This window comes from Notothenia rossii, assembly GCF_949606895.1.
Source record: "Notothenia rossii genome assembly, chromosome: 9".
In the NCBI taxonomy this organism is placed as follows: Eukaryota; Metazoa; Chordata; class Actinopteri; order Perciformes; family Nototheniidae; genus Notothenia; species Notothenia rossii.
In genome coordinates, this window is record NC_136907.1 from 34,541,007 (window position 1) to 34,551,559 (window position 10,553).

At 40.7% G+C, this 10,553-nt stretch overlaps 2 protein-coding genes across 2 annotated transcripts; one reads left to right on the forward strand and one right to left on the reverse strand.

The window, feature by feature from the left end:
* Nucleotides 1–813: 813 nt before the first annotated feature.
* LOC307018871 (uncharacterized protein) lies at nt 814–3,086 on the reverse strand (the record flags this gene model as incomplete). Its single annotated transcript, XM_079649358.1, has 4 exons — nt 2,817–3,086; nt 2,104–2,322; nt 1,752–1,890; nt 814–1,041 (listed from the first exon to the last, which is right to left on the reverse strand). Exons 1-4 carry the CDS (start codon nt 2,843–2,845, stop codon nt 814–816), a joined length of 615 nt encoding a protein of 204 aa, XP_079505484.1. The 5' UTR covers nt 2,846–3,086.
* A 3,996-nt stretch (nt 3,087–7,082) lies between these two features.
* LOC307020009 (uncharacterized protein) lies at nt 7,083–10,335 on the forward strand. The gene is made up of 3 exons (XM_079651102.1): nt 7,083–8,479; nt 9,118–9,249; nt 9,460–10,335. Exons 1-3 carry the CDS (start codon nt 8,343–8,345, stop codon nt 9,521–9,523), a joined length of 333 nt encoding a protein of 110 aa, XP_079507228.1. The 5' UTR covers nt 7,083–8,342; the 3' UTR covers nt 9,524–10,335.
* The last annotated feature ends 218 nt before the right edge of the window (nt 10,336–10,553 follow it).

Sequence of the window (10,553 nt, forward strand, 5' to 3'; positions counted from 1 at the left end):
GGAGTGGAACAAACTACCACTCAATATTAAGGAAACCGAGAGTGCTGCAGTGTTCAAATCAAGGATAAGGGAGCAGCTGTTTAGCAACCTGCCACTGTAATGTTGGTGCGACGGTATTATGTGTTGAACCTCTGGTGAACGATGATTAATGTTTCTATGCACTTTGTTGATGAAAATAATTGTTTTTAATGCACCAATGAGCATGAATGATGCTTTTTTTTATAATAAAAAAGAACTGAAACATGAATACTACTACATGCACTTTAGATTATGCACTAAGAATGCTCGATGCACTTCAGATGCCATAGTGCCACTTGAAACCAGTAACAACAGGGACAACGATGGAAATAAGTCCTGGACTTTTCGTTTTATCCCTGACAAGGCAAATACAAATGTTGATCTGTCAATGTTGTTATGTTTGTTGTCAATAAAATTCACTTTGAGCTGCATTTTATGTATGAAAGATGCTCCTTAAATGAACTATTATTATTATCTGTCTATGTTTAGCTAATACTCAGCTTTTTGTGTTTTTTTCACAGAATGAGGTGTGCTGGAGATGTTACTGCCCTCACAGAGACGACACAGGTCAACCCAAGACAGGAAAAGAGTGACAATGAAAGAGGTCTGATTTATGTCTTTGGACTAAAGTGAGCATCATGGAATGTGTGCAGCTTTACAATCATGTCATTGATGAACTGAATATCTCTGTGAACTCTCTCAATATATATATCTCTTCTTCTAAAAAGTACAAAGTCACAGAAGTCGTGTCCGCTAAGTAGTAGTTTTCTTTCTCTTTACTATTGTGCCAAATTCTCATGCAGTCAGCCTGCCCTCTTGCTCCTTCTGCCACAGTGGACATGCAGCCTGTCCCGTGGTTTGCAGTTGTATTATTCTTGCTTCCTCCAGATCAAAGCCCTGCTTGTGCTGTGGTGTTGGTATGGCTATGTCTGGAGAGAGGGGCATGGGGATGGTCTTAGTACAGGAAGAGGATACAGGCAGGGATGTTGCTTGGTTGGTCTGTGGGAGCTGCAACAGTGGGAGCTGCAGCGAGAGAAAAAATTAGAAACATCAAGGAGTCATTTGTCTCCTCTTATCCCTCTCTCCTCTCATTCCTTTCTCCCCTCATTCACCTCTCCCTCTCTCCTCATTCACCTCTCCCCCTCATCCCTCTCCCCTTATCCATCACCCCTCTCTCCTTATCCATCACCCCTCTCTCCTCCCCTCTTACTCTTAATTCAAACCCCAACTTCACTTGTATTGCAGAGCCAAAGCTACTCAACCTACAAGTCTGCAAACACATTGAAATCCCTCATAGCATGTGATCCACGAGGTTCTGTAATATTTTGTTAAACTCTTTTCACTGGATCTATGTCTGACAAAGAAATAGATAGGCAGAGCAACTTTATTGAGCTAATGAAAAATCTGCTTAAACATGGCTATCTGCAGGAGGGGGATGGGCTTATGGTAGATAAAGGATTTTTTATTGAAAATGACCTACACGTAATTGGACTTGAAATAAACATCCCACCCTTCGTCAGAGGAAAAAGGCAGATGCCCTCTACAGATGTCTGCCTGACAAAAAAAGTGGCTGCACACAAGATACATGTTGAACGTGCTATATCAAAGATAAAGAAATTTAAAATTGTGTCAGAGAGGATCCCTAACATAAGGTTGAGAAACATCAACCAGATCTGGTATGTTGTGAGTATGCTGTCTAACTTCCAGTCTTGCATCCTCAAGAATACCATTACCTGATAGCTCAAGCCACAACCAATGGGGTAGTCCTTTCCACCTACTGCTACCTGTATAGGGGTCTGGTTAACGATGTAGCTTATAGGTGTGCCTCTCATTCCTCTCAGTGTCTCATATATTTCCTCAGATTCCTGACTCCTAAATGCAGAAAGATACATGTTACTGTTAACTGTGTTATGCATAGTACTAACTATTCACTGTAGAAATGTATCTGATGTTGTGCCTAGGCTATTATTCTTTCACATCAAACTGCATGACGGTGCAAACATTTTTTTTCAATAAACTGTGAAGGAGCACCATTTTGTTTTTATTACCAAATGTATCTGTGTTTTTATTGTGCTTTGAAACTACCTGTTAGGAGTGTAGGTGGGGATCACTGGTCTCCGTTTGCGGTTCAGTTTGGCTTTTGCCACCACTGCAGAGGATATAGGCTGGCCTGCTACCTTCTTCCCTCTGGGTTTTTGCCACTGCTGTGGCCGACTTGTACAGGAGGCAGTGTCTTCATTTTGGGCACGAGAAATGTCTAAACTGTACATGAGCCCAATGATGTGCGAACAGTAACCTGGTGCCCTATGGTTTCAACAGCAATGAGAAGGGGAGAAAAGAAATAGGCTATTGTTTGAGAACACTGCTCGTACTAGCTGCTACTTGTATATAGCTCCCCAGTGCAGTGGGACTAGGCTACTCATTGAACCTGGTGCAACCTACTTTAATGTAGCCTGTCTGTCACTAACGTTACATAAATGACACAGCTGTCGGGTCTAGCTACTGGCCTACACAGTGGCTTTGACATATTCAAATCCAATGTCTGCCTGACTTTAGCCCTGCCCCACCCACTCAGTATACCGGGTGAGTGAGAGAGCTCGTATACCGCGTTGGACCACTAGCCTAAACTAAAATATCAGCAATAGTAGTAATCATCGATTATCGTCATAGTTCTTGTAATCTTCAATCAAATCAACTGTAAGTAATGCTTGAGAGTAGCTAGCTAGCTAACGTTATCTATAGCTATTGCTTGCATCACCATGGAGGTCTAAGGTAATAATGTGTTAGAAATTACTTACCCTGCAATACACGAACAACACTGCTCCATGATGGTGTTGTCATCAGCAACATTGATACAGAGCCTTTGGGGTTTCTCACTTTTCAGTTGCGAGTGGTAGCATTTGGCCTCGATTCTAATGGTTTCTTTTCTGTAAATGTATATCTCATGAACGTACTTTTCCACTGCATACTGTAACCCTCTCTGTCTGCTTCTAGACGAAATATTTGTGTCATCTTTAAAAAACAGGTCTATTACCTGCTGTGGTAAATCTGACAATTGAATTTGAACTCCCCCCGCGGCCATTGTCAACAGTCATTCACGGTCGGCTTTGTTTTTCCGAGTTTTCAAAGGGGGCGTGGCTTAGCGATAGGTCTATTGCAGGACCCAGAGTGCACGGAGCACAGAGCGGACAGCAGATAACGTAATTGCAGTTTTATTGCTTATAGATTATCATAACATTTCAAGGGGGACACAGCCACATTGGATATTAACCTATGGATAAACTACATCATCGTTGTTATCGTGTTAATGCCATTGAAGACCAGTTGAGACCAGACAAAGACAAAGGTAAGCCATGTTAGCATTGTGTAGCTACCTAGCGCCATTTCTTTTGATTTACGTTTTTGTTGATAATGTTGAAAGTTTGTATCTTTCAGTGTTGAGGTGGGCACCGTTAGATTCTGTGTCTTTACGATCATAAATGATGTGTTGGATGTGCAGCTGGGATAAGTAATAAGGGAGCTAGGAGTGATATCCGGTGCAGTAATAGGTTAGCATTTTGCGCTCGGGGCTAATCCAGAGGCTCACTGTTAGCATTGTCGGGCCTAAGAGGATAACAGACTATGTTTTTTTTTTGTTTTTTTTTCACAACAGTTGTATTTGGATGGAATGAATACCTATAGTGATAATTCAAAGTAATACAATTATATTTACAATGAAAAAGGTCAAATGGAACCAATGGTTCCCAAATTACCCAGAGGTGAGTCCGCCTGGACTTTATTTTTCTAAACCTCTCTAAAAAGGTCAAATTTCACTTGTTTTGCATCAATCTTGATACAGGGTACTCATTATATGTTATAGTTTGGATTCCTAAAGCTTATAGTCTACTAACCCATCATTCAAGGGTGGTTTTCACGATAAGTAATGTTTTTTGTTTTAGGCGGACATTATAATTTACATGTTTTTACTATGTTCCATCTAAATTTACTTTAAAATAAAAACATCTATATTGATTCTGACACTTCTACATCCAACTCACAGATGTAACCTTGCTTTGAGAGAAAATATTATTAATTTACCCCTTTTAGAAGTGAAGATATAGTCTTTGCTGTGTTAGTGGCATTTTGGAGCCTGAAACCTGAAAAACAGGCTCAGGGATTAAGAGGTTAAGGCTCAATTTGTATTTGTACACATCATCACATGAACCTTTGTATGGAATATGAATCAGTCCTGATGTAACTTTTCTGTGGTGAAAGTAGAGGGATGGAAATATTTTACTCTAAATGATAATTTACACATTTTCATTTTAGACATGAACAACACATTTATATAGGCCTATAGTGTAATTCATATATTTCACTACTTTGGTGAACCAAATCTGAAACACCAAAAAAAATGGATGACATGAGTTCACCTGTGTTTCACAACAGTTTTGAAGTTTTCCAAAAATCGGATTTCTAAGCTTAGTATCTCATAAGGTGAGTGACTTTGCATTTCTACCAAGACCAGAGACTACTGAACATTTTGACATGTAACACCATGCCATGTTATAAGAAGTACATTTAAAAGTTGATTTAAGGAGACATCTACAAATTGAGAAAATACCCTTCACTTCACACTCCAGAGGGTTAAGGAAAAGGGTAAGGCGATTTTATTTTAAAAGACAATGAAGGAAAATTATATTGATTTATATATTTATTATATTGAAAGGCAAATTAATACATAGTCCCATGAATCGGGAATAATGTACAATTCACAGCCTCCCAATGTCAGGAACTTTTCATCTACAGATTGCTTTGGTCTGGCTTTACTCTTCACTGATTGGTTACAGAAACTTTGAACTCATTGGCTATGGAAATCAGAAGGAGGGGCTCATTATCATGCGAAAATACGCCCGTATGTTCGCCCGTTTTTTCGCACGAACTTACGGGCCTCCCCGTAAATTGGTGCGAAAAAACAGGCAAACATACGGGCGTATTATGGCACCTTTGGCTTCCCATATTTAACTAAACGTGCTATGTGGGAAACACTATATCCCAGCGTGCATTGCGGCTACAACATCCAATCATCGAGCTTGAACCGGGCCTACGTCTGTTTCCGGTGACTTTATTTTGAAAATCGGTTCCTGACGGACGGCTAAAAAGTCCAATATTATAGAATTAAAAGAATAAATAAAAACAAGGATAATTGTGTGTTATTGTTGAGTAAATAACAGTGTGTTATTTACAGTGTTGGGCAAGTTACTTAAAAAAAGTAACTTGTAATAGTTATAGATACTGCTCTCAAAAAAGTAAGTAGTTACTTTATTAGTTACTAAATTATAAAAGTAACTACTAACAAGTTACTTTACTTTAAAAATAATAACAATAAAAATACAAGTTTTTGTGTTGTTTTTTGCTGACTAGTTCTCTGAAGGCATGCAACAGACTCGACCGTTGCGATGGGCAGCATGTCCTCAACAACATACCTGGCAATCAATCTATTTAGTTGACTCTGGGTGACATGTGGCGATTTAAAAAAATTGTTTTTTGGCTGTTTAGATGGTGTTGCTCCATCTGGGTCACTTCCGCTGGTTGAGACGGTGGGGTCTTTGGCGACTAGTTTTATAGCCCCATGTACATTACTTAGGTGCTTCAGGAGATTGGCATTGCTGTTATTCGATGTGGACAATGCTTCTGTCCTGCACACAGTTTACATTTTACCGTAATATTTTTTGGGTCCTTTATCCCCACAAATTGAAAATAGTGGTTATATTTCCAAGTTGCAAATGCGCTGCTGTTCTCGCTGATACTTGCATCTGACGTGACGTCTAAATATGACGTCACGTTCTCGTTGTAACTCTCATTGGAGCGGCTCGGAAACACATCTACAGCAGTAACATGATGCAACATACACATTCATTTAGCTTAGGACTTTTACTGCGACAACGTTGAATTGCCTGTGAATAAAAAATAAACCATAGTGTTGGTGATCTACAGTGTTGTCATTCTTCTTTCAACAGCAAAACCGCTAACACCCTATTTCAACAATCACACTCCCTGTCATTGACATAATTAATAGATAGTTTAGCTTCTCACGATCATTTGCTGTGGCCCACTGATGTTAACGATCGTAACTGAAAGGCTGCCTGCCAAACGTAAACATTCAGTCACGTGACTTGCAAACTCTCGCAAGAGTTTTACACTAGACGGATCCTTTCTAGCCATAACTGTGTAGGAGCCGTACGTCTGTAGCCTCATCCCAATAGGCTACATCAGGGTGTCCGCGGGGTCTTAAAAAGTATTAAAAGTTGATAAATATATTTAGCGAAAATTAAGGCTTTTAAAAAGTATTAAACGGCATTTTCCAAGGTATTAAGTAACGACAGCAACGACAACATGAAACACCCTTTAATTTACTGAAACGACATGTCGGGAAACCCCCTTGCTTTGCTCCGCTCTGTGGGGGGGGGGGGGGGGAGGTCCCAAGGTGGGCAGACCGGCATACGCAACGCTCTGGGGGTCCAACGGCTCCTTGTGTAAGCCCTATATGATCATTTTCTGATTACGATTAAATAGCCCGCCTCCCTCTTCCAACGTCTCCTGCTGCTGCTGGGCTGTCAGAAGAGGGGGAGGAAAAGAGGCAGGCACCGTTTATTAAATATTATTATACAGAGAACAGAGTCGTCATCAATTTGTTTTAAAGCTCAATAAATAACAGAAGACCTCTGATCGGCACTTTTCTAATTTTATACGGAAGATTTAAACCTTTAACGGACATGTTGACCGGCGGAACATTTTTTTTAACGGAAACTGCCGCACGGTTCCCTCGTCCCTTGGAAGAGGCGGAGAGGTGGGTGTTTTTGATCTGCTGGTGGACTACCTGAGAGATATACAGCAGGGGAACACGTCAACACGTCGTCCACCGCGGAGAATAAACAGAAGGGCAACCATGGCAACCATGCTCCGGGGTCTTCTTCGCTGCTTTTGGTGTATTTTGTGGCGGCAGCAGCGCCACTTACAGGCTTGGCATATGTACTAAAGCGTTTCCAGCATTTCCAGGGGTCTAGTGTGAACGGACACATTAATGAATCAAATGCGTGTGAACGGAAGACTTTTTTGCGTTTGCGTATGCGTTTTACCGTATGCGTCCTCGTGGGGCTGGGGTCTAAGCCAAACTATATCCGGTCACAGAGATCTGCTATTTTAAAGTAAAGTCAACACATATAGACCCTAAATATAGTCTATATTAAGAACGAGAAAAGTCTTAACATATATATCCTTTTTTGTAAACATATGACAAATGTGTGAGGGTGATGACGTCAGAGCATCGTCCTATGTGCCAGGGCTTAGCCCCGGACAGCCCCAGCCCAATTTAACCCCTGGGTATTTGTGAGGGAGCTACTATATGGCATTAGCCCGCTGAAGCTCACCAAAGTTTAATATATTTCGTAGTTCAAAGTTTTGTCAATTGTTTTGTTTATTGGTCAAATACTGGTTTCTAATGGTTTCTGAGGAGTTTTACTGGAATGAAAGAGCACAGAGTACAGAAGCAACAAAGCAGCATACTGCATTAAACCTGACCTTCACAGAGAGGTTGAAGTTCATGTGGAGAGGAGGCTTCAGTAGTCTGTCTGCACTCTGTTTAGTTGTGCTATCTTACAATCAATATAGTATATGTGAGGTAAAGTGTGTCGCCAATGTAACCGGTTAGAACTCAAAGTTGCGATGAGGTCTTAAAATGTATGGAAAGGGTCTTAAAAAAGGTCTTAAAAGGTATTAAATTTGACCTCAGGATTCCTGCATATACCCTGTACATGCACTAGGGTCTGAGACGTACTTCCGCCTTAGCCGTAATAAGGCTCGGCTGCTTCCGGTTTGCTTTCGGTCTGCGTAGCTGAGCGGAAGATCGTCCACAAATGTTTTACTGTTTACATCTATGGTTTAAATGACGGAAGATTTTCAAAACGTAACATTTGCAAAGACAAGTAAAGAACTACTCCGAGCACTGCTGTGTCCCACTTTGTACTGCGTTAGCTAAATTCAACGGCGTCCTAAGTTTCCATGGCTTTCCGACCGAACTCGAGCTGCGATGACAGTGGCTGGTTAAAATACGACGTGATAACTTTACAATCTCCTCTCACTCCAAGGTCTGCAGTCGTCACTTCACTACGGATCAACTAATAGAGCCAAAAACCCTTAATGGCCGTAGGAGCCAGCCACAGCGGGCTAGTGTTTGGGAGAGAAGGGAGCGGCCCACTGAACCAGTGTCTTGGGAGGAGCAGGAAGAGCACATCGATGTCCGTGACCGTGATCACTGCTCAACCCCTGAACCAGCTTCACTGGACATGTCCTCTCAAGCTACAGAGGACAACTCCAAAACAGTGGAGGATCTGCAGAAGCAACTGCAGGAGTTAAGAGTCCAGCGAGAGTTTGGCTTACAGCGGTTTGCTGGCTCCGACGACAACATCCGATTCTATACCAGGTAATGTTTTGGCTAAATTCTATCCAAGTTTTTGAGATGGGTTAGCTTATAAAGAATCCTGTTTACCTGCCGTTTGACCGCTGACTATATGCATGCAGTGTTGGAATAAGTAGGCAACTTAACTGAAGTATAAGTACAAATGCTATGGTTTGAAAATACTCCTGAACTGTACATGTAGAATCATAAATCATGTGTTTTCATATATAAAAAGTAACTAGAAACTATGAAGGTTAACTAAATGTGGTGGAGTAAAACATACTAATACTAACAACATACTGATAATACTTTACTACAAGTGGAAATCTTCAAAACCTTACCAAAGTAAAAGTACATGTCAATATCCACTGCATTTCCCCCAGTTGCACACTTAAGAATGAAGAGTAAAAGTAGTCATTATGTGTAAAATGTTCCCTGTATGTTTTAGATTATTATTACTGCTGCTTTAATGTAGTTACATTTTACTGCTGTAGATTACTATACCTGCACCAAGTGCCTTCTTAATCATCATTTGAATTGTAATGTATTATAGCAAACAAGAGGAAAATATTAGCCCATGTGTTACAGTTAACACGACTGTATTTACTCAATACTATTTATATTTACTCAATTAATGACTGACATGTGTCTTTTGTGTGCAGATTCCCGAGCTATAACCACCTGATGGCCTTCTGGTTTTTGATTGAGCCTTCCATTTATAAAATGGTTCGTGTAACAAGAGCGATATCAGCTGCCAAGAGGAATGAAGAAGTGGTTACGCACGTCCATCAACGGTAGGCTACGTTTCTTTTAACACACAATCTAAACACAAACTGAAGGGAAAATGTTTCTCCGACATTTCATTGCTTTCGTGTAGGCTAAAAGGCTAAAGTACTCCATCCTTTTTGAATACATCAGAGAACTAAAACAACTTAATGTTTTTCCCATGGTGTGCTACAGTACACTCATGACATTAATATAGTACCCTTTTTTTAATCTTCCAGAGACAGCTGCTTCAGCCAATTGACGAGTTCTTCCTTTTTCTCTGCTTCCTGTCGGTGGGTTTGAAAGAGAGGGAACCTTGCAAACCGCTTTAACGTACACCAGTCCACTGTGAGCCGCATCATTGCAACATGGACAAGTTTTCTTACAACTTTATTGGGGTCACAGTGCATCTGGCTTACACCTGCAGAAGTTCAAGCCGACCTCCCAGAGGCATTCAAAAATTTCCCAGACACACAGGTGATCCTGCATTGCACAGAACTGAGGTGTCAAACACCATCCTCACTCCTCCAAAGTGAAATGTATTCTACATACAAATCTCACTGCACCATGAAAGCCCTGGTTGGCATAGCCCCACATGGCACAGTGACATTTGTTTCCAGTCTGTATGGTGGTTCTGTCAGCGACAAGGAGATTTGCAAACAGTCTGGAATAGCTGCAAAGTTGACTGAAAACATGGCAGTGATGGTAGATAAGGGCTTCCTGATCAGCGATTGCTGCAAATGCAAAGTGTACTGCCCACCTTTTCTGTCAAAGCAGAAGCAAATGCCAGCCTATCAGGTGACGGAGACACAGGCCATTGCCAGACTGAGGGTTCATGTGGAGCCTGTCATTAGGAGGATAAAAGAGAACAAACTTTTTGATAGGATCATCCTCCTGTCCCATGCCTACAACATCAACCAACTGTTTGCAGTAGCATGTATGCTGTCAAACTATCAGAACAAAGCACTGGTCAAGACATGGGTGAAATAAGACAAGATGGACAAGAGAATCAGCCAATCCAACTATTATTTGACCACACGATGGCGCAACTATTTAAATGATGTCACCTGTGCAGGTAGCTGTGATTTAAGCTGGGTGAGCACACCGTAATCCCGTGTTGCCTAACACACGCTAGTGTTTTGTTGTGAATAAATTGTAAATTGCAAATTACAATGCGTTAATGATTTTTCTGACAAATGCAATGATTTACTATTAATTACAAAAAAACAGTTCACTTTATTGTCTTTTTTAAATACAATTGTATATTTATTTACATATATGAAATGTGACAAACAATTGTTGCAATTGAATAAAAAGTACAATAATTTGAGGA